At 40.2% G+C, this 25,399-nt stretch overlaps 1 protein-coding gene across 6 annotated transcripts in view; it reads left to right on the forward strand.

Annotated features, from left to right (window-relative positions):
• znf536 (zinc finger protein 536) overlaps positions 1-25,399 on the forward strand; it is a 189,356-nt gene that overhangs the window by 79,356 nt on the left and 84,601 nt on the right. For 5 of the 6 annotated variants that reach the window (XM_065289268.2, XM_065289272.2, XM_065289274.2 and 2 more), the window contains one exon: positions 8,164-10,412. In XM_065289268.2, the coding sequence (XP_065145340.1) occupies positions 8,165-10,412 (2,248 nt within the window). In that variant the 5' untranslated portion in view covers position 8,164. Of the gene's footprint in view, positions 1-4,346; positions 4,566-8,163; positions 10,413-25,399 lie in introns of those variants that run through there. The other variant, XM_065289273.1, reaches the window with a different exon arrangement.

Consider the following 25,399-nt stretch of genomic DNA (forward strand, 5'->3'; position numbering starts at 1 on the left):
CTGCTTTTTAAAAAACATGCTGTATGGACGGAGAACGGTTGCATAACGCAGTCAAGTTTCTCACAAAACTGAAACTTTCTCTCAGTTTAGCTCGGAAAGCGACAGAATAAAGAAGATTTAACATCAGCCATATTAAAAAGACATGCAAAGGTTCAATATTTAAAAAGCCCATTTGCCACGACGCAAGTGCTTTTTCATTCAAGAGCATATGGCTGCGCTACCTGTTTATAGTCTTATCGTCTCTGTGCGCGTAGGAGAAAGGAGAGACAAAAAAATGAGATATTTTCAAAAGACATTGAAGAATCATTCAATTAACAGCGGCATGATGTAAAATAATTACTTGACTTGCCTCCTCTAATGAGTATCTCTAATTAGCCATACATTTGTTTTGTAAAAACTCCAAACTACAGGCTGGAGTTGTGAAGAGCTGGTGAGTATATTCAAGTAGCAGCAATTTTTCTCTCCTGTGTTACACCGAGCGGCTTCGGTGGCCCGATTTGGGGCCGATGTATGCACACAAGCAACGTTAAACACTCAGAGTCACATCTTTTCGCTTTTCTCTTTTTTATTTTAATTAGCCATGCAACAATTAAAAGATTCACAAACTAAATTGAACCTTGTCTCCCTCTCCTCTCGACTCGATTTCAGCACCTGTCAAAACAACACCCCTTGTTGGAGTCATTATGCAAAACTCATGCGCACAAAACCAGCGTGTGTGAGAAGAAAACAGCAATTATTTCTGATATTCACTTATTTGGGGGTTACATTGACATTTAAGTTTTCCACAAAGGTAATCTTTGTTCACCGCAGCTGGGAGATAGAGCGAGTGTCGAGAGAGAACAGACTGTCACCTTCAGACTGTCAAAGAAGTGATTTTGATACAGCTTCATATCACGTTTATTCAGGTCCTCTTTAGATTCCCTTAAAGGCAAGAGTTCAGAGCTTGATACACAGACCTTAGTGAAAACACAATGGCGTTTTTTTTCTAATAGAGCCATTAACCAATCTTTCCGGGCAGTAAAGGCCTGTTTTTTGTATCTGGTAGTATTGTCTCTGTTCTAAAGCTACTGTCCTGAGTGGGAGAGATGATGTAAGGCTTGGACGATGCCCCCTATTTTTGCTCATCTCCACACTGCGTTCATTGTTGTCCGGTTTTTCTATACGGAGGTGCAGTCATGCGTGTGACCACGGCTCGCTCAGCTTTGCCACTAGGGCACATCTTTGTCCTGTTCTGTTCCAACACACAATTCTAATTGGACTGCCAAAAGACTATTAGGTCAAACTGGGTTAAATGATCTTTTCTGATCTTAAATAGTGTTTTCATTGCCTCACGGATGGAAGAATCGCAAATCAAATGTCTTTCATTTATCAATTGTTTATGCTTGAGAATACATGAAGGGGGATTTTTAAACTGTTTAAATTTTAGATCCCAGTAACAAGTGTCTCCCAGTTACAAGTCTATTTTAAGTTGATTATTACACAAACCATAACTGAGAGCTCGTTGGAGTCTCCTGATCTATGAAAAAGAGCAGTCATACTTTCCTCTGAGCCGTCACCTCGTGTACAATTACAACCTTTTATTTTCTTCATAGTAGTGGGTGGTTACCACAAGGGAAAGTTTTCGAGATTAATTATGCCACGGCTTTGACCTTTACTAAAATATGTTTTAGGATAAAGCCTTGAACACTGGTCACTTGACTTTCTTTCCAGCCTTCTTTGTGAGGGGTTTGAACATTACAGCATTTTCCTTTTAATTATCCCACTCAAACCCACCTCTACAATTTAACAAATGCGCACAGTTATCCATCTTTTTCCTCTCTCCCAGCCTGAGAGCTACAGGCAGGAGACTTGACATGCTGTGACTACTATATTGTAGCTCATGCTCACACGCACGCACGCAGGCACATCTGCTGGTTTCAGGATAATGGCGCAAATGTTAAACATAAAGGGAGGCTTTGAGCTTCAGGCCGACTTTAGATGATGATGAGGGTGATGATGCAGCGGGCCAGGACAATGAACTGTGGGAATTCTTTACTCCCCCGGTGATCTTCTCTCTCCTGGCTTCCCAACAAGTCGCTCGGGATAAAAGGAGCAGCATTTTTCTCGCCGCTCATCCTTTCGTGGACTCATACTGATCGGTGGAGATGAGCTGTAAGCTGAACTACCTGTTGAAATGCTCTCTTAAGACTCTCTCAATAACATATTGTGTGAGACAGAGACCAGGAGAGACAGAGAGTTTGAGGGCTGAGCTAACAGATCAGAGCTGTGTAGAAAGGAAGGCAGTCCAACCCACATGTATTTGCGACTGTAACAATTCGACTGTGGTGGCGTCGCAACCCATAAACTAGGTATAATTAGGTCACCTACTGTCTAACCACAAATAAGAAAACAGCCTGCATCATGCGACGAGCCGTGTGCTGGATGAGAACGAGTTTGTCCTTTCCGTGTGTGTTTCTTTGTTTGATTCAGTTTCGGTCTTGTGCTGGAAACCTTTGCTTAATGCCTCATTACAGCCACTAATAATCCAGTTCAGTCAAAGAGCATCGGGAGGAAGAAAAACAAGCCGCGTTTTATTGGATTAATTAAAAGTATTCTGAAGACCACCTGCAACAGACTAAACACAAGTCGAAAGAAAGGACAGATGAAACCTCGCTGATAAGCACACAATGCGACTATCCATTTATGATTTTGTTTTTGTACATGTCTGGCCGTATTCCCATAAGTGCATAGCATGTATCGCTGTTTCCATCCATTAAAAATGCAACATATGGCAGCCATTTTCCAGCTTGTGTTTTTTCCTCCCACTTTCTTTCATTCCGGGGCCATTAATGATCGGGTGGAAATAAAACTGACTTTCGCACTTTCTGTAAATAATGATTGATTTATCAATACCGATGACCTCTTTCATAATTAATTAATCATCTGCTGCATAGTAATTAGTCAATGGATTTTGGTCGATAACGCCTCACAATAACACACCAGCTAATGGCACGGCAATCTATCTTTTTTATTTCCATTCCAACTTGCGAATACTTTGAGTATAGTTTGTTTAACTTGTCAATAAACCCCCCACCCATCCCTCGCCCAAAAGCTCTGTTTTCTGAAAATGTACACGCGCTTTATCAAACAAGGACACAGAAATTATGCTAAATCGAGACTCGAAGCCCGAAAGAACCAGATCTGCCCTCTCTTATTTGATTTAAAGCTTGAACATGCTGTGTAATCAAGAACATTTAAGGATTAGATGTGTTTTATGTCCTCTTTGAGGTTAGCCATACACATTAAAACACTTTGTACAGAGGCTTTTCAAGGCTGAAGTTTACTTGTGTGTGTGTGTGTGTCGGTAAGTTTGTGTATACGTATGTGTGTTTTAAATGAAACCTTGCTAGCTGCCCTCCGTGTTGATTTGCGAGAAGCCGCTAGAGGACCTGCTCAAGGACGTGAATTAGCACAGGTACCTGAAGTTTAATGTAATATTTTGTCGCCGCAGAGGCATCAATTTAGCAATGTTCACCTTGGTGTCCCAAAATCAAAACGTGGCCCTCCAGAAAGCTATCTGAATGCCAGCTCTGACACAGAGAGATAATGCAAAGCATAATCATGCATCTTGCAATGCTTACTGCAGACTTGGAAACCACAATCAGTTCAAATATCTTAGATACACCTTTGTTTAGCAGCCTGTACGTTGCCTCGCTTTTTTCACTTTGAAAGTGCATTGAAGGTTTTGGTTTTACATAGTTACATAAAGGTCCCTTTAGTAAATGTGCAATATTATTCTCAGCCAGAAAAGCCCCGGTGTCTTATACAGTATAGAGTTTCACAAGACATGTCAAACGGTCACAGACTACTCTGATCTGTAATCAAAAGTCTGTTTTAAGTACTATTGCTATTAAAATGTCTAATGTTTGAATTAAGTCATAGAAGTTTGTGCATATTAACAATTTGATAAAATTATCCTATACATATTTGAGCTAAGAAAAAACAACCTTTAGACATTAAAACATTTCTCTGGGTTGTGCACACGGCGGCAGCAGCACAAATCACATGTCGTGTTCTCTGATTTGTGAAACAATGGCCCTGCTCGACAAAGAAAAGATAAGGACAGGAGGACAACAGTCTGATTGTGGCATCTGCACCCTCTAATTAAGAGGTGGATTGCAGAGTTTGCAGAAGAGAAAAGATCGTGAGGTAAAGTGAGGTTAAGATAAGGCATAAATCCGGTTGTTTTGCCATGTTGTTTGAAAGGCTGAGTATTAACCACAGACTGTAAAGCTGCATGCCACTGGGCCCTGTGTGACAGTGCACTAAAGGAAGTCTCGGTGGCTTTTCATGAGACACGGCGGCGGTGCACGCGTTAATTAGAGCACGCTGCTGCTGTTACACTACGTGTGACAGGTACTATCAGACCGCTGAGACTTCATCGTTTCGTCTAGCTCTTGCTTAACCCAGCTGCCCCAGCTAGGGAAGAAAGAGAGAGCCGGGGGTCTGGGACAAGGAGCCTCTGCCGTGTTTGCTGTCAGGCCTACAAGCTGTGGGCCACGACTCAATGGCACTGATCCAAATAGGTGAGGCATTAGCATTTCTAACAGAGGCGAGAGAACTTACAAATGTAGGTAACAGATATGTATTGCTGTAATATAGAAAAAAAATGCTAACATTATAGATAGCATGGTATTCGAATTGAATATGTTTGCTGATATGCATAGAATAAAGTTGAATAAAAAGATGAATCACATTAAACAGAGTTAAAAAAAACGAGATGCATGTGTGTAGTGCATAACACACAATCTTTTCATCTTTATGAATTAAAGCGTATGCGTTTTTGACGAATTGCCCCCATATGTGCTTAGTGCTCTGCAGAAATGGTTTGGAGGCGTTTTCAGATATGCGTCAGGCATGCCGATATTTAAGAGCAGATGTATTTAGATTTTAATGACTTTGTGTCGTTAGAGATAAGGCTTTCGGCGTAAAGTTTCTACTAATTATACTAGGGAAAATATGCACTTTACTGATAATTGTTCCGTAGTGATGCCTCTCGTAAAGAATTCCCAGTTTCAAATTAATTTATTAATGGTTTCATTTATTTATAGATGCTCTTTAAAATAATGCAGACTGTGTTTGAGTGTAAATGTGAACTTGGTACTTAGTCTGCATCTGTGTGTGTGTGTGACACCTCTTTAACCATATGAAATGTCCTTTTTAATCAGAAAAAAAAATGAAATGACTTGGGAGCAAGGAAGGCATATTAATGTACTTCATTTGCATACACTCGTCAGGCGAGGCTATGTTCAAAAACAAACTGGATTCGTCAGTTCATTTCACATTGTTCCTTTGTCTATCTGCCTTTCTTATATAGTAAAGATAAAGGAAATCAAATAGATGAAAAGGGCATGCAGTTATCTCTCCAAATGAGTTGCCTCGCTTAAATCATACATTTCTTTTGCCATGCTAGCCACATTCAAATTGGGCCTCGTCTGATATCTGCAAAGATTTCCGATGAGTCGAACAAAAGCAAACTATACAATTCACAACAACCAATAGAAACTCCAAAGTCATGACATTCTGACAAATCCAAACATCGCCCAGCATTTAAGAAACTAAATGTTTGCTTTTGTCTGAGGACTACGGCTTTAATTAGATGACCTGGCAGACTAAACGGACCAAGATTTATATCTAACTTTCATGCACCTCCGTATTAAGTTTTGCTGAATATCAGGAAAACCTCACGAAACTGCTTAGGCACGTATAATTTTCAATGCACATGCTTACGCGCGTGAGTGTGTTTATAACACACCCCGTCTTTAAATACATAATACACCTACAGTGTATTGTTCGGATTCAGATTCCAGCATTTTTTTCTGTTTAAATTCCTTAGAGTTATAACTCTGGACAAAAGAGGAATGGCATTCAGCAGCAGCCCACAGTGTGTTTAGCAGCGACTGGAAGCAGCCTCAGTGTTTTTTATTCATGTTGGAGATAAGATTGCAACCAACATGGCGTAGGAAGAGCAAATAGCTAAAGAACAGGCAGCCCTTATTAGAGTTCTTTTGAGAGCATCAGCAAATATGTGCTTCAAGCCCACTGCCTTCCACTGGAGTCTCTGTGTGTGTGTGTGTGTGTGCTGGTTTGTTAGTCTTTCTGTATTTGTCTCGACAAGTGCACTATTTTTGAATGACTATCAGACCAGTAGGTTCTTTAAACTGGTTGGAATTTCTGCTGCTTGTCAACAAAGAATTTAGTTATTTGTTTTCCTGTGCATTGGGTCATGGGAAAACAGTCATGTATGTTTATACAGTATTGTGATGAGCCACTGCGCTCACATTGAGCCGTCACACTGCCTTGAGAAAAATATAAAAATATAATGTGTCAGCAACCCATAGGCCGCAGGTGCTGAGTCATTAGGTAGTCCCTCTCCAATAAGTAAACTGGGTCAGTCTGTACCATTTAAAAGGTTTATTAATGACCGAAGGGTGTGGGTATCCTGCCCGAGAACACCTTACTCTCCCTTAGGCGATTATGAGAGTGTGTGTGAAACACCACCAGTGTATGAGGAGACACCAGCATGTGTTTTAAATAAAGGTGGAGGGGATCAAAAGCTTTCACCTCTATCATTCTGGATGCAATTTCCTGAACATCTGCTCTTTTGTTAAAATGACCACAGTGCTTTTATTTTTATGTCTGTAATCATGTGTTAAAGCGCATAGCTACTGTTACCAGGCTGCATACTAATACGTTTAATGAGATACTTTACAATATTTTGTTGACCAAAGCAAAACTCTGGCTGTATTGTTTTTAAAGCTTGACCCTGTCCGTCTCAGGGGAACGCAGCAACATCATTATCTTTCTTAAGATGGTGAGCAGCATCCTGAATAAGCTCAACCAAGCCAGATGACAACAAGCGTCTCTTCGTTTTAGCCTGACTGTGCTTCGGGCTGCTCTGTGACCATTTTAAATGACTGGGAAGCCTGTAATACATTGGGAACCCTTTCAATAACGCCAACTGTTGTTTTCTTCTCATCGGAAGCCATACGAGAGTGAGAGAACAGAGTGGGAAAAAAAGAAGGTGAACACAGAATGATTTGCATCAAACGTAATGTGCCTCTTAATGGAAAATTACGCCAAGACAAGTGTCGCAGCAGTGAGATAAGGGCTTGTGTTTACTGGAGTAACCCCTTGGTTTTAAGTGCTATTGTTAATATCATAATTGTAGTATTGCAGCGGCTTCATGACAATACCATTGCTCCGTTTCATTAAGGCGTGTAATTGGAGGGATTCTGATAGGATGGGACCAAGTAGCTTAATTATGCGGCGCCTTGCCGTGTTTACTGGGTAATTATTGCCTCCAAAATTGTGTTACTGTTTGAGAAAAAGTTCTGAGAGTTGCAGCTTCTCTCCCCAAGTGTGAGAGTACATGTAGTACTTCATAAATCAGACGGAGATGAACTCACTCTTTTTTCTTCACACTTGTCGCTGAAGTGCAGTCATCGTTGTTAACCATTTCCTCACACTATATTCAGTCTGCTGACACACAAAGGGGTACTTAAGAATGAACCGAATTAACTGCCTTATGGTGTGATTTTCTTTGCCAGACAATGCAGTATATTATCTGCAGTGTAGATTTACAAAAGAGTGTATGTACTGTTTTGCTTTTATGTTCACACTTACACCCACTTTAGCAAAAAAAAAAATGAAAAGAAAAACGAAACGTTTTTGTATCTGCGCTAATGTCTAAAAAAGACATACTTGAGGCTGTTAAGCTTTCAGTTCAGAAATATGACCTTCACCACACCATAGGGTATTTAAAAGGTCTAAATAAAAAGCTTTTTTTAATGAAATCTTAAGAGTGGGCGTTCTGTCACTAACAGTGTAGACAATGGTAAGGTTAAGAATGTTTGTTGCAACCTATTATGTTTAAATCAATGCGAGTTTGCTTCCATTGTTGATATTTGTTACTGGGTACCTGATGTTCCATGTATTATTTTACATTTATTTACAGTATATATTGTGCAGCGTTTCCTGTTGATTGTGCACAGAGATAATACAATAAGTGTATCAGTGATACTGTGCCTTAGGGCTATAAGGAGGTGTGTGTTGCCTGAACACCTGCTCTTCTGTGTTCTTGAATATCTAACTTAATACCTATTCTGTGTTTTTGTCTTTTAGGATGGAGGACTCTAGTTTGTGCCTTGGTGTATCCTCGGTGGTCCCAGATGCTGACGCCCATCTCAGCAACGCAGTACTTAATGGCCGCTACCCAATCAGTCAGAAACTGCACCAGCTTACTGCTCAGCTGGGTCATGCCTTTCCTGAACTACAGAGTCGCCAGCAGATCCCAGAGGAAAAGGCAGCCACCCCACTAGATGAAAAAACCCATGCTGCCTTAGCTAGTCAGCCAATCAGCAGTCAGATGGCCTTGTTGGCCAACCAGCTTAACCGTGACATGGAGGTGGGTGCCCTAAGTGGTCTCAATGGGCGTGTTGATTTGCAGCAGTTTCTCAACGGCCAGAACTTGGGAATCATGTCACAGATGAATGACATCGAAGATGATGCCCGCAAGAACCGTAAATACCCTTGTCCGTTATGTGGCAAACGATTTCGCTTCAACAGCATTCTGTCTCTTCATATGCGTACACACACTGGAGAGAAACCCTTCAAATGCCCCTATTGTGACCACCGAGCTGCTCAGAAAGGTAACCTGAAGATCCATCTACGTACTCATAAGCTGGGAAATCTTGGAAAGGGCCGCGGTCGTGTACGTGAAGAAAACCGGCTTCTGCATGAATTAGAGGAGAGGGCAATTCTACGTGATAAACAAATGAGGAACAGCCTGCTGCAGCCGTCTCAACCTCTTCCACCACACCTGAGTATTCAAAGTCCCAACCAGCAACAGCCTGGCTCTGCCTGTGGCCTGCTTACCCCAACCAGTATTGGCAGCTCACCTGATGGACTGACCCAGCCATCTGCCTCGCCTAAACCAGCAGGTACCATCCTTTCAGATGAGCAAACTCTGAACCCATCCCAGGGGTTCCGCTGCACTTTTTGCAAAGGCAAATTTAAGAAGCGCGAAGAGCTAGAACGCCACATCCGCATTCTTCACAAGCCCTACAAGTGTACCCTGTGTGAATTTGCTGCTTCCCAGGAGGAGGACCTCATCAGTCATGTGGAGAAAACCCACATCACAGCTGAATCGGCCCAAGGACAGGGCACAGGAGCTGGTGGTGGGGAAAAACCTGCAAATGAATTTCGCTGTGAGGTCTGTGGACAGGTTTTCAGCCAAGCTTGGTTTCTTAAAGGCCACATGAGGAAACACAAAGACTCCTTTGAACATTGTTGCCAGATCTGTGGACGTCGATTCAAGGAGCCCTGGTTCCTGAAGAATCACATGAAGGTGCATCTCAATAAGCTAGCCATCAAGACCAAACCCACTGTTGGTGGAGTTGATGAAGATGGACCCTCTGTTAACAGTATGAGCAGCCTGGCTCAAGAAGCCCATGCCAACCTGTACTCACGTTATATTTCTTGCCTGCAAAGTGGCTTTCTCACACCCGACAAGCAAGGCCTAGCTGAACAGCAGCACCAGATGCTGGCCAAGGCTGGTATAGCTATGAAGGAGAAGGAGATGCTTGGAAAGCTCCTTGGTCCAATGGCCAGCATGGCCCATGGATTAGGGGAAAATGAGAAGCGCTCACTCTTGGGTTGCCTGAACCTGGTACCCCCCCTAAAGTCAAGCTGTATGGAGCGCTTGCAAGCCGCAGCTAAGGTGGCAGAGATGGACCCCCTGAACAGCTACCAAGCATGGCAAATAATGGCACGTGGAATGGCCATGGAACGCTCCTTCATGCCTAAAGAGCAGCACCATGGGGGGCACGGACAAGAAGATGACCTTGCTAGTGCAGCCGGGATTGTTCCCTTTGCAAAAGACAAGCATGAGCACCCAACCCTCGCCTCAAGTGATGGTTCTAAGCAGAAGCAACATCCTGAAATCCTCCACGGGGTGAAGTCCAGTGGAGGCATGATGCAGTTAAAAGATGAGGGTGCGAACTTTGACAACCATCGTGAGTTCTTGTCTCACCATGGGGTTTTAGGCCTCGGCCAAGGGCTTGAGTACAGCTTGGCCGGTCTTAAAGAGAAACCAACTGAGTGTCCGGACTGTGGCAGAGTCTTTAGAACCTACCACCAGATGGTGGTCCACTCACGGGTCCACAACAAGGACCGTCGATCCCTAGACGACAACTCCCAGCACGGCCTGGACGAAAGGCGTGGCTCAGCTAGCGACCCAGAGTCTCAGTCCATCAGCCGTTCCACCACCCCAGGTTCCTCTAATGTGACAGAGGAAAGTGGTGCTGGAGGTGGACACTCCCAAACTGGCAGCGTGCAGGACGACAGTCCCCACCCATCTTCTCCATCTTCAGGTAAAATTTGTTCAACGGACTTCCTATTTCACTCATAAAAAACAATATACTGTATAACAAGCCCATATCGTGGTGAACTTAAAATAAATGACCTTTTGAGTGGCCTTTCAGACACTACAATTATAAAACCTTCACAAGAATTTAGTTTTAATAACCCCAGTAAACCATTTGCTAGTGAACATGAGCTGTTAGGGCAGAAACCTGAAAAGAGACAAGTGAGTTTGTGGCTGCCTAACTAGAATAGAAAAATGCAGGACAATTGTGCGATACAGTAAATTCAATCTGGCCTCACACCTCTGTTATTTAATATGATGTCTATATTCAAAGTATGAAAAGTGCTGGGAGCAGTAGGGTATTAGGAGGACATTACGGAATTTTGGCAGTAGACCATATAATGTCTTGAAAGTTAGAAATTGACTTAAATAGTCAGTATAAACAGCCAAGGCAATGAATTCAGCATGCTTCATTCTTGAGTGCTTTAGTGCTTGGGTATGCTTGACATTTGGTTCTTACACTTGATAGGAAATGGGTGATTGTGATAATAATGTGTCAGGAGGTGATTAGATCTGCTGGTAATGTAGAAAAATGTATATCTGAGACATACATTCCATGCATAACTCTGATACTTAATATTACTGTTCAAATACCCATGAAACACTTGTAGATTGTACTCAAATGAGTATCTTTTAGCCTAGATAAAACAATTCATTCTAATACCTTATTCTCAGAGTTTTTGTTGGAGCAATATCCATTAAATGTGCAATTCATTACATTTTCAGAAATAAAATGGTCAAAAATGGTCTCAGCTGTCACAGAGACAGTGCCCTCTGGTCTCAATATGTACAATTTAGTTACAGATATGCATACATTTGATACCAGTACAGTACAGTATGTACCTTTGATGTGCTAATATGAACTCTTTGGTACCAATATGTATCCCTAAGGAACTAATATGAACTCTTTAGGTGCAAACATGTACTTTTGAAATGGTACAGCTTCAGTGACAGCTAGGGACCATTTTTGACCTTTTCTCTGACAGTGTATCAAATTAAAACCTATCCATTTCAATTGCTTAGAGTGGAATGCTGCATATACAGTACAGTATGTACAGATGTTACAAGTGATAATAGCATTCTCCTTTAAAAAAAGAAAAGGACAACGCACACCCCAGCTGAGAAACTTTGAGCTTCTGAGATAAAATGTGTGTTTAGTGGGATTAAGTGAAGCTGCAGCTAATGATTACAGAAGTTTTAAAGGTAACTTTCTCATTCCTTGGGGTGGTACACCACTGTTAAGAAGCCTGGCTGTTAATTAGGTCACGTCTATGTGATAATCAGTTAGCTTAAGCTAAACAAGACACTAATTAAAGATATACATATAAAGCAGGTCAGAAAAAAATGAACTTCATTTGCTGGGTAAAATGTGCTTTTAAGTCATCCCAAAAAAAGACTTAGCTTAAGGCTCTAAGCAACTTAATTTCAACAGCAAAAAAGAAATTGTTTATTTATTCCCGGTCCTTATCACCCTCATGTAGCGAGATGAGTTTGAACATGCAATGGGCTATGTTTATTTTAATCTAAGGAATAATAACAGACAACCCCCACCCCAATTAGGAATTAATGAAAATGAGAAGGAGATAAAACCTATTTTCTTTACAGAGACTATTAAACCTAAACACAGAAAGGAGGGTATGCTGCTGAAGTAATTATCCTGTGAATTTTAATGCATGCAAGTTTTATTTCTTTTGCATCTGTTTTACTACTACTATGAGATTTAGAGCATGGCATTTTATAAACTCTTCTCAAGCCATTGTAAGATTTGCAGCGTATTTGGAATTAAAGCGATTAGTGTATAATAATAAAAGGTTAAGCACTAACTGAATCACGGGACAGAGAATTAATAATACAATTTATTTATTGATTCTTCAACGTTGTCATAGCAGACAGGTTTTTATGCCACACAAATCTGAGAAATGGTCATGTGATGTTTTGTTGCCACTATTTTAGGTTAACTCTCTCTCTCACTTGCCCTCATTTGTTTTGCTAAACTTTCTCTGTTTCTCTTTCACTGTACATATCTGTCTGAGTCTGCTAGTGAAAATGCTTTTTTTTCCCTTTTTATTTTTAATTACAGAACATTATTATGAGCTAGCGTGAATTTCATGGTTATTGCTTATTTGCCCAGAAAAAAAACGTACCTTTTATTAAAAAACAAAAACATTATTGGATTGCATTAAGATCTTACATATATCATTACAGCCATCTCCCAAATTTCTGTATTTTAACAGCCTGCAATTTATAAGCCCTTTTAGTATTTTTCCAAATTGTGCACCATCCATTCTTTATTTTTAACAAGACACAGCGTAACGTTTACGCCACACATTTTTGGCCGGAAAGCTCTATCATACTCTGTTAAATCTTGTTGGATGTTGCAGCTGGGCCACTAAAATGCTTTTTGGCAAAGCCTAAACATCCTCTTACATGATTCTTGAGTATGACTTTTTTGTGCCACTTTTCCACATGATTGGCTCACCTAAAAACTGCTCTTTGGGTCTGTACTGTGTAACTTATTGAAGTGATTTTGAGCTTTTCTAAAATTTTTCCTTCTTGTTTTCTGACAGTCTGATAGTTAATTCAATACCCCAATGCCATGCACTGCTTTATGCCTTTAATATATGCATTGTTAGTTTCACATAACATAACCTTAATCAAACGTGCCTCAGTTTTATTTTCAGATGTTTTATTTTTGTCTTGGCCGTAGGTTTCTGCAACACGAGTAACTGAAAACAATTTTAAAATAACACAAAAGCAATTACAATTTACACACATAAGCACAGAGAACTACATTTTAATGGCATATGTAATTTAGTACATATATGCATTCTCTCTCTCTCACATTCTCTCTCTCTCTCTCTCTCTCTCTCTCTCTCTCTCTCTCTCTCTCTCTCTTTCATTCTCTCTATTTCTCTCCACCCTGTTGTGTGAGGTAGTGTCAAGGTGGAGTGTGATCACAAGCTGAAATCCCACGTTGCTGTCCAGCTCTGTTGGAGTGGGCATGGAGCTCTTACTGTGAAGCGGGCATAATGCCAGTCCCCCCTTTTCTTAAGATTGACCTTCAGCTCTCTTTGCTTGCAGTCACATAGTGCTGTGTGTTTTTATATGGGAGTGATGTTTGGCAGATCCTGATATACCTTTATAAAAGAATGCATTACATGCTCAGTGTTTTTTTAGGCCATGGCACAAAACATTTACTAACCCCAGTAAAGCAAAGGTTGTGATGTACAGGGAAGGAAGTGTTGCACTGTCTCTGTGCTTGCCAGTGTTTTTATGTAATGTTGTGCAACTTTATTAACCCCGAAATTGTTAAAGGTGCAGAACAGGGTTTTTTCTCACCAGGAAACTGCATTCACTTTTAGTGTCTGACTCACAATTACGCAAAATGCAAATAATTTTTCAGGGACTGTATTTTTTATTTGAGTGTGTGCATATGTGTTTTTATTTCATTTTTTCTCGTGGGGGGGTGATGGTGGTGTGTATGTTTACGTACTGTGCAACAGGATGTGGCATGTCATACCTCTGTTTTACTTTTAATATCTCACATGTTCCTCTAACCCAAAGAGAACAGACTTCCTTTATCATCAGTCGATTTTATTTGCTTTTTTACCCTCTCTTTAACGTACGGCAGTTTCATCGGCTGCCTCGGTTCAACAAGCTCAACCAACCTCTAAACCACCTACCCACTGCAATTTGAGTTAAACTTGAATTACAGTAATCAACAATAACATCTCAACTGTGAAAGAAGGTCGACACAATCGCTTTTGTCTTTGACACTGCATTTGTTTAAACACAGAGAGAGAGACAGATAAAAAGAAAAAAGTTGCCTCAGAAATGTCCTCTAAAGGCCTTTTCTTTTCTCCTCTCAATAATCAACCTTAAATATGCTTCTTGTGCAATAGAATTTCCAGCCCCTGTACATCTCTTCCTTCTTTATCCTGTTCTCTTTTTTTAGTTTATTACATTTTTCCCCATTCTCTTTTATTTCTTATTACCATTACAAGATTGGCTTGACTGAGAAGGGGATCTATTGTTATTTCAGATTTCGCACTCTGAATTGGGCTTCATAAACAAGGGGGGCTCATTCCTGATAGTGTTTCTGAATTCATTATTGTGGGCTTTTGAGTGACAGCTGAGAGAGTGAGTGAGAGAGACTTGAACAGAATAAAAAAATCAGTTTGAAAAGCATTAAAAATATGCAATATTTACTGTTACTTATTTACATAATGTACATTAAATATTATATCATGAAGAGTTTGGATGGAAACGCCGCTAAACGCCACCTCTGTCAAAAAGGAGAAAATTATACTGTATTTACAAAATGCTCTCGACAAATTCTATATATATTCATCAAATACATTTACGTCAGATCTGCTTAATCCCGCCCTCAAGCCATTCAGAAATATTTAAGCAGAATCCATTAAAAACTGATAAAAACATGAAATCATGCCAGACACAATTAGCGGGTTTTGCTTCTGAGCTCTTTACATGCGGTTCTAATTTTTTTTTATTAGGTTTGCCAAATATATTATGATATTGAGCAAATATTTGAGCCTTTAGCTTTATTCAGAAAGGACAGTTAAGAGTGATTGGAGACCTTTGTAGAAGTGGATATTTTTGTATGTACTTAAAGGGTTTTGCCGTCAAATTTGTTAAATAGCAATGAAATGACTAAAGTGGCATTTGTGAAAATAATGCATTTCATTTATTGACTACTAACCTTTTCATTGCCATTAAAGTGAAATTACTGAACCTAAGCATAAGAGCCTGATACAATTGCTCATTTACAAGAAACCATGTCAGATGCATTTGGATGGTTTTGCATCTGACATCTTCATATTTACAAAAACAGGCCCATATCCCATATACTCCTAACTTACACCTACAACACTTTTGTCTTTATAAAGGCCTTGTTCTACTGCCTGATCTCTTGCTGAAGGCTACAAACCTGCCTTGTCTTTTTCCTCCACTTGAGAATCCCCCATGTCTAAATATTGTTAAGAGGAAGAGCATTTTAACATGGCAAGGATTATCAGTATATCCCCAGGTCTTTACAGCTTGCTGCCGTTTTGGGCGAAACACTTGCTCCATACAAATTGAAATTGGATTTGCCAATGGATGCCTTAGGTTATAAAGCATGGATATTCATCTAATTACACAATTACAAATTGGTGTAATTACACATGCAGACTTACTGTTACAATGTAATTTCAGTGTAATTAAAGTCGAAATAACCCAAACTGCTCTGCAAAATGCTTTTTTCTACAGAGGCACAGAACTCTTCCACCTTCCTGTTTACAAGTTTAAAGATTACATCAGAAGATCAGAGATGCGGTAATATTTATTGCTGTACTGTTTAAGCCAGGTCCAATCGATATCAAATATAAGAGAAGAAATACACAGTGAGCACAGCAAGTATTGTTTTTGTAACATTTGATTTGATTGGTTAAGGTCTCGGTATATTGAGACGGTGGTGCTGAATGTCCACATACGTAAAGAAATGTGACAGATGTGACAGGAAATTAGTTGAGCCGAGCACTACAATTACGTGGAATATATTTTGCGAGACAGAAGTATTACTTATCATTAAAGACATCTCTGTCGCATTCCCGTTCACACCTCCTCTCTTTTCATTCTTTCATTTTTTTCTCCAAAATCTTTAAAATGAGGACAGACTACATCTTTCTGTTTCTCTGTGCTAATTAGAAACTGCAGGCAGACCTTGGAAGAATTATGTCAATGTTTTTTCCTATCATTCACCTTCACTGTAGTTTGTGCCCTCTGCCCTCACACCCAGCATGCATCACTCTCACTTTTATTTTTACACTTCTCGTGTTTTTTATACATGCAGCATCTAGTCTTTACATGTGAATGTAGATGCTGTAGCTTAAATGCCCCCACCCTTAAATCTCTCATCTTTTTGGAGCGAAATCAAAAAATTGCGTGTGTGTGAGGAAAATGTTATTACACTGCTTTATTTCAGTACAGTGGGTCAGGACTCTGGTGTCTTTTAAATGATAAAAGTTCTATTCAACGTGCTAATTGTCAGTGTGCTCAGTTGATTGACATGTCTAAGATAAATGTAGACTTAGTATTTTTGTGCACGCTTGAACAATAAAAGGGCAATTTATTTCCCCTTCGCAGCAGCTCATTTGATTTCTCTGTTTCGCATGCTCACTTTTCTCTCTTTCCCTGCTATACTCGCTCTCTCTCTTTCTCTCAATTTGTAAATATTACCCATAGTGGGAATTAGCATTGCTTTTTTCCACTATATTTAAAATTCCAATTGTATTCCAAAGTGTATATGAAAGAGCTGTTGCTAGTGTCGTCTCTCTGTGCTCACCGTACCCCTGTGAGGCTATCAACGGGCAGTCCTTATGAAACATTTATCAGTCTGTTTTATGTCTTAATGATCCTGTTAGGATTCCCCGCTTGGTTATGGAGACAACGGCAAGCTATGTACTGCTCAGAGGAAGCGAGAGGAGAGAGAGAGAGAGCATGCCACGTGCAGTATACCAGATTTTAATTCCGCGTCTTTGCCAAAACATTGCTTACCTTTGCATACAAGCCTCCTTGGCAGTGCTGCGCTTTTTCATCAGTCGCTTCATTTCTGTTTTATGTTTTTATAATTAAAACATAATATTTATCTTTCCCCAACAGAAGGCTGTCGTACTGGGGGAGGTAGAGAGTTTGAATATTAATATTTTAAAGGCATCAATATGACGTCTTTCATGCGACGGCAAAGGTGTCGCCGCTTTAAACGAGATAATATGGTCTTGTATACTATTAATTGTTCTTGTTAGAAAACAAAATCATCTTGACTGAAGCGGACGAAAATGTCATTATCAGACCACTCAGGAAAACCTTTGCGTTTTTCTTAAATCAAATTGAGTTTTGTATCGCTGCACGCTAAAGTTGACACAAGTGTCATTATTGACATTCTGTATGGAACAAAACAAAAAGTTGAAGTTTTAAAGAAACTTTATTTGCTGAAAGGTTGGCACAAAGGTTAGTTTTTATGTCTGATGAGAATGTTGAGGAAAGGGCGACAGCTGTCTTCCTCTGTCAGAGCTGAATTCCTCTGGAATGAAATCGCATGTCTCTCTCTCTCTCTTACTCTCTCCCTCTCTCAAACCAGTGCATACAAATGGCATATCTGGGTGGGAGGGCGCTTTGTTTGAACAAGTTAACTTTGGCATGATTGGGGTGCCTCCCGTGTGAAAGAGCAAGTGAATACATTGACCTTTGTCTCATTAAATATGGAGGACCAGCCATATGATACCATGACAGAAGAATCTTGCTTCTCCATTTGCCTTCTTCCTGTCTCTCTCTCTCTCTCTCTTTATCTCTCTCTCTGTCTTATTTCCCGTCTTTCACACAGTTGTGTAAACACGAGTTACAGAGGTGTAAAGCAAGAACATTATGTAGATTAAAAGCAGTATTTAGGGAGAAAGACACATGTGTCCACCACCCTTTTCCTATCCATGCTGTGGCGGAGGGTTGGGGAGGAGGGCTTTACGGGCATTTATCATGCACTGATGAGTATCTCTTCCCTCCTCTCTCTCTCTCCTAACCCCATTGACAGGCCACATAAAAAACCCTTTGTGTCAACATCACGGCACTGACATGAGGCAGATAATGACATGAAAAGTTTGCCTCTTCTCTTCTGCCCCCCATCTTCATTTTAGCGATAGTTATCTTCCAATCAAAGGCAAAAGAAGGGTGAAAAAATAAAACGGGGCAAAAAAGTCCACGGATTAAGATCTTCATTTTCTTTTCTTTTTTTTGCCTGTGCATTCCAATTGTTCTTAAAATATTTGGCAATGTCAATTAGTAAGTGAGCAGAGCTAGCTGATGAACACAATTTTCCACTAGACTGAGCACCCTATTGTTGTGGAGCGAGCAGCAGATTTCTGAGGTCATTATCATTCCCCGTTAGCCTGGCCCAGCTGCTCCTCTCGGCTTCAGCCAAACTCCACACCACGGCTCTGGTAGCAGGCAGCAACAGGGGGCCTGGAGAGAGAGAGAGAGAGCGAGAGAGAAAAAGAGAGAGAGAGGGGGTAAAGAGGAAGAGAAAGAGGTAGCATGTTAAAGAAAAATGTAGACATTAGACAAATACTGTAAGTAAAGCCTAAAAAGCAAGATTGATAAACAACTACGAGTGATGAAATTAGAATGAAAGAAACAAGAATAAAAAAGAGCGTGAGGATGGAGAAACAGAAGGATAGAAACACAGGGAGATACAGCGCTTGGAGGGAATTAAAAAATCAGTCATACGCTTCTTGGAGCCGAACGCTGAGCGCTGAGATTATGAAGGGAAACGATTTGGATGGTAATGCAACTTGGGGAAATAAAGATCCAGAATGACATACTGCTCTGGTTGGGCAAACCTCTACCCCAACAGACCCTTGTACTGGCAGGCAAGGGCAAGAGAGATCGGCCCCAACGAAGCCATCCTGTCTGCAGTAGAGTTAACTACAATGAGGGAAAGATGAACACATGGTGGAAGTGAGGCGGGGGTGAAAATGAATGCAGTTCTAAATGAGTGAAAACACTGTATGTGTTATGAGGAATGAAAACTCATGAATGTCTAAAATAATGCCGAATGAGTGAGAAGAAACTACATGTGAAGGGAACACGAGATCAACGGAAGGGGAAAGTGGAAAACAAAAAACTTGGAAATTAAAAATGAATGAGGCATGTATTTAAATTAATATTTTTTGTGGGAGCAGGAAGTGCCAGTGACGAAGTATGAATTTTTTTTTGTGACAGTTTTTGTGTGGTTTGTGTTTTCACTGTGCATTTTATTATTTGTTAAAAAAATTAGCAGTTTAGATTTTTATCTTTTTTGCAGGAGGGTACATTTAATTTTTTTTATAGAAGGTGTGACTTATTTGCACAGTTAGGCATGACCTTTTATAATAATCTATTATATACTTTATTTGCAATGATACAACTAATTTCTTTTGGAAGTTGCATTTAAAATCCATCTGGCTTAGAAATCTCTGAATGTGTCTGCCGCTTCTTCACTGTAGCATATTTATTCTCTTGCTTATATAAACTTGTTCTCAAAAGCTTTCAGATTCTTGTAGGATGCATGCAGATTGCATCATGCTTGTTTACATGTTCTCCCGCCAGGTTCTTAAAGCAAGGCCAAAAGCTTTTTTTCTGATTAAGTGAAACCAAATGAACTTCTTATACAACATAAATGTAGAAAATCTCAAAATTTCCCAATGACCTCTATTGACATTTCTGGGGGTCATGATCACCCATCCCTCTGTCTCACATCTTTATTTTTCCTAGCAAAATTGAAATGAATGAATGTATGAATGAAGGTTTAAAATAATGTCTGGTTTGGGTCACTCCTTAACCATCACGAAATGCCTCAACTTGAAAGAAGCCAATATCTCGTTTTATGCTGCTCACTGTAAAGATTTTTTCTCACATCTTTTTACAAGTGTCAAGATGTGTTTTCTTTCTTTCAAACTTAAACAGGCCACCGTATTGTTTTGTGACCACTGACAGTGACAGTAAGTGGCACTTTGAAGATGACTACCTCCTGTTTAGAGTGAGCGGATCTTGATTAATAAGAGTTGAGTTATTTGATCTGGAGTGGAGGGCACTGTGGCATCTTCACTGGAGTATGTCTATGCTTTACCCCTCTCCATTCTCACAGGAGAGGGCTGACAAGCTTCCCCAAAGGAGGGACATTTGACTCATCAGCATGGTGGTGCTATCCATTTCCTTCCACGCAGAGACACTTGAATCATCATCATCATCCCCCCCCCCAAAAAAAAAATAAAATTACAGCATTGCATTCTGTCTTTAATCTGCTAATTTAGACGTCTACGTATAGCTTCTCTGCCATGTGAAATTCTATGTTCTACCAGCTGCCTTTTATTCTGCATTGATTAAAACAGCAAAAGAGGAGATGAAGTGTTTTATTCATTCTCTTCAAAACATCCTCATACCTGCATCATTGTTTCCAAAGGCAGCTTTTTTCAGATGATGAAAGCCCCTTTGACTCAAAGAAAAAAGAGAAAAATGTAAAAAAAAATCGCACACTCACTTTTGTACTTGCCAGCTGTACGTTTTAATGTGCTCCCAGAAGCCTTTTCACTCCTCCCCGTTCTCTTGGCACACCATCTCCCTCTTGCCCCTTTCCCACACTCGCCGTCTATACGTCTTATCCTCCCCTCACCTACCTGTAGAAAGTTTGCGTTAGTTGCACGGCACGGCATCAAAGCATTGCTCTCAGCTTGCAGCTGCCAAGCTCCTCGTCCCCTGTTAGCAGGCATCCAGCTGTCACGCGCAGAGAGGGGGAAAAGAGGGAGGAAATCTCTCACCAGCCATATGGTACCCGGCTCTGCCGCAGCCTCGCCGCTCCACGGGCAAATGGCAAACTCATAGATCTCATCAACACTCCTAATATCCAGCTTGGAGATAGAGAATATTAGCCTTTTCACCCTCCTCCATCCAGGCCTGACTTGGTGAAGGAGTGGGTTCCTGGTTAGTGCGAATTGCCGGTTTCTCACATGTGCCCTTGCTGGGTGAAAGGGGAAGGATTTGTTTCTGGAAGGGTTTTTAAGAATGGAAGCTTGCCATGCACTGTGACTTGATTTTTGATAGCTTGCGTCGCGAGTCTCTCGTAAAGCGCAGCTGAACGGAAATCCCCGAACAGGTTGTGATGTTTGAGAAACGGTGCGAAAAGCAGACACATTAAAGATTCCGCGTGACTGACCCCCGAGAGTTCGGCTTGCGCGTTGGGTCTATTAGCAGGATGCTACGTCTACCCTCCTAATCCTAACAGGCCTGAAATATCAGACTCCGCTGTCTCGCTGTAAGTGGTGCCTTATGGCAGCGCAAGCTGCAGCGAAGCAGTGGAATTATGGGTACATTACCACATAAGGCTGAAAACACTGTCAAAACCAGCCCGGGTGAATCCTGCGTGCTTATGCATACACCGTTTCCGAGTTTAGCCTTGAGCAGAAGGTACATAGAGTAATTGGTGCTGGAAAAGAACGTGTTTGTGAATTTCAACATTAATGGATATTAATTGAGGGGAGAGGGGGGTGTCTTTTGCTGAAGAAAAGAAAGAAATGCAAAAAATACAGTCACAAATATGTCATTATTTGGCTTATTTATTTTATTCGGCAACCCAACCTGAAGCGGTCGCCATTAGGAGAGAGAGAGAGCTTGAGAGATTAATATGGCGGTTGCAGCGTTTTGGAGGGACGGTAACGTTAATGGTCCCACTGGGTTTTTAATGAGTGTTGTGCCCCAAACAAAATGAGCTAATTAGTGTTATCATCCATATATCAGGCCATACGCATACACACTGATCTACCCTCAAACGCACACACACACACACTCATACGCAGCATCATACTGCTCCTCCATCATTGGAGAATCTGATCAGAGCTTTGTTGTGCCCCAACATTACAGGGCATCGTAGTTCAAGAAATGACCCTATCTTTAGCCTCCCCATTTTCAACAATCACTCGTGATTGAGGTGTAGTTTAGATGTTATCTTTGTTTACCTGCTGCTGCTGGTGTGACTTTAGCCACACAGAACAGCACAGCAAGTTTGCATTCAATGTTTTGACAATCTGATACGTTCAGCCACAACTGTAAAATTGTAGCTCACACACTGGAAAAAATATACGATCAAGTTTCCTTTAATGTCTCTAAGCGCAAACAGCTTAGATATATGATATTGCTCTTAAAGTGTCTTAAATGTCTATAGGGATCATTCCTCAAGCTGTTAAAGCAGTAAAGGGATGGTTATGTTTTAAAAAAAGAAAAAACGGAGGAAAGAAAAAATAGAAAATAAAACAAAAGACCTTTTGTTAGTTTTACATAAACTAGTATTTGTCACGCCATTTCCTCACACCATTTCCTCGCCATTTAAGTTTCCGTGCTGACGTCCACTTTATTTCTCTGGCATTAAGCCTATTATAAAATCAATAAACAATTGTGCCTCTTTCCCCTTTAAATCTTTTTTCTCCTTTGTATATCCTCTGCAATTGGAGAGGAGAAACGGATATCAGTCTTTTGCTCTCTCGCAGCTGTGGTGATAGCAGGTACCAGCACTGTGACCTGTCTGTAAAAACAGACTCAATTTAGTCCGCAAGCATGTTGGTCTCATGTATCCTCTTTTGTGATTCAATAATGTTCGATTTTTCATTGGCCTGGAGTTAAACCCAGAGTCCTGCTCCTATCATAACTGTATTCGTGCTATTCTTACATCAGATCTGTCTTTTTTCTAACCGTCAACCTTTCTCTTTTAGATTTAATGTGCACGGCCGATGTGTGCTTAAAGGACCTATTTGGTCTTTCTCGAAATATTGGAAATCCGCAAAATGTGCTATAAACCTGACAGCTGTATGCTACGACGTATCTATCTCGTACTAAATGCTCCGGAACGCTTTGCTTCTTTTTCTACTCCTACACTCCGCCGTACTGTAGATTGGCACCCTGAGGCAAAGTTATGGAGTGATCGAGGGCTTTTTAATTGTCACATTCTCAAAATGTAATAACCCTCACGATAAAAATCAACAAACACTGAGTTTGACAGCTGATTCATACATTGTGCATCAAAAATAAAAGCCATTTACAGATTTAAATTCCCACTGTCAGTTTAAACTAAAGTGTCAAGCACAGCGGTAGGCATGACAATGTAAACCGCTTTCATTTCTGCAGCTTTAAAGAACTTGGTGAAACAAAAATGCCTGTAACAAGGCTACAGTCGCATTGTTTTTCTGTCTTTCGCTTTTTTATTTTTTCCCTTCCTTCCTCTACTTTTTTCTTAGGTCTCGTTCGAGTGCTGGTAATTATGGGTAATCATAAACAGCGGAGCTCCTGCTAATGAGCCTGTGTTGTATGTTGGGTTCATACAGAGCCCCCTCTTCACTGCAACCAGTGTGGGTAGAAGAAGCAGCTCTTTGTTCAGTGTGTGGTGGCCCTTTTCCCTTTTTTTTGTCAACTTGAATCTGTGCCTTTACATTATCTTTCATTTTTATCTTCTCATTCTCCGTCTCGTTCTCGTACTGTATCGTACAAATCATTAGGTAAGCAAGCCCTGCCAGGCTGGTTAAAGTCTTCACACAATTGGTTGCCCTTGAGAGAAGAGGTCATGCAGTCATCGTTTTGTTGTAGCTCATATCTGTAAGCCTTTGTGAGAGGGACCAGAGTTCAAACTTCTAATTGATCTGAGTAGAAATGCTTTTTGTAATTGAGGACATAGATGCAAATCATAGATACAAACAAAATTGTGAACGCTTATTAATGGAGGTATCCAAGTTTATTGGGTGTGAATGTTTGGGAAAAACACATATAGGGAAGAGCAAGAGCGCTTTTTGGTTTTGGCTCAATCATTCAAAAAATATTTGAGTTTGATTAATTATATTTTTACACAAGCAACACACACATCTCTGCTACATATGAACATTTGAAGTTTGTTTCTAGTACTTACCATTCTTGATCAATTACACCAAACGTGACAGAAGTGCAAACGTTACAACTTACTCCATAGGTGGGGTTAATTGTAACAGGCAGGGGGTTAGTTGTAACACTTGCTAAAAATTAAGGTTGCATGCAAATAATTTAAATACTATTTTGTCTATATACTTAAAGTGGATATTGTTTATATATCTGTCTATAATGGACAGGTATCCACACTGTATTCATTCATCCAGCCCTTTTCTAACAATAGTTCAATTATAAATGGATACAAATGTCTAAATATGTGAGAAAAAGCAGCACAATTATGATTTTTTTTGTGACCCAGTCTGTAATAACCATACTACAGTTTCAAAATCAAATTCTGAGATAATGATCATCAAAGTCTGATTTTAGCCATTCATTTCATTATGATTTTAATCTTTGACGTGACCTTATGAAGTGAAATCAATATTAAGAAATGAACAAAAATAAATTTGACACACGATTTTGATAAGACAGGCACATTTATTTTGTTGGCAGCCAGCAATCATTCGTTTGTAGCCTATTTAAAACAACGGCAAATTTCATTTAAAAAGTGCTGAGGGGTTCGTTGTAACACAGCGTTACAATTAACCCCCGCTGGGTCAAAATATTTTCAAGCCCACCAAAAAGTTGTTAAGACCTGCAGACATATTTCAAAAGTATGCTATGTTTTAGTCAACAAGACACTGATTAATATGACATAGCATTGAATTTGGTATCTTACACACCCAACTTAGAAACCGAAAAAAACATATGATGAAAAAGTGTACTTACATGCCACCAAAACACTCATTCATCAATAACTCTATGGAAAAACATTATACATTTCCATTAATTTGCGTGAAATCGTCTTTTGGCAGCATGAAAAAAATTACGGAAATACAAAACGCTTAACCTTGTGCAACAATGTAAACAGTCCGTGTTACAACTAACCCTGTGTTAGTTTTTGCCCCGAACACCCCTACCATATATATTTATATTTACTTCTGCTTACATAATTTAAAAATAACCAGCCTTATTTATTGCATTGCCATTTTGCAATTTTCTTTCCCTATATTAAGATATTTCTAAAACACACTGCGCTTGCCAAAGACAAAAATGTTGGTTTAAAAAGTGATCCAGCATACAGGGCACCTCTAACCCTATTTGTGTAGCCCTCTTCACCCTCTTCAGAACTCCTACTGTAAGTTTAAGCGCTCACTCTCTCACTTTTATTCCCTTTTCCTCTGTCTCTATCATTCTCACTGCTGTTCCTGTATTTCCACTGGGAGAAACATTGACCTCATTTGTGAGGACAATAACCCCCTTGACTTTGGGGATTAAGACATGAAACCTTTGTGGATTAATTAGGTTTGGAGTTGAATTCATTTTGCTGCTCTGGAATACAACAAGAGATAGAGAACATGGAGAGAGAGAAAGAAAGAGAGAGATTAAAAAAGAAAACTAGGT

The sequence above is a fragment of the Paramisgurnus dabryanus genome, chromosome 2, assembly GCF_030506205.2.
Source record: "Paramisgurnus dabryanus chromosome 2, PD_genome_1.1, whole genome shotgun sequence".
In the NCBI taxonomy this organism is placed as follows: Eukaryota; Metazoa; Chordata; class Actinopteri; order Cypriniformes; family Cobitidae; genus Paramisgurnus; species Paramisgurnus dabryanus.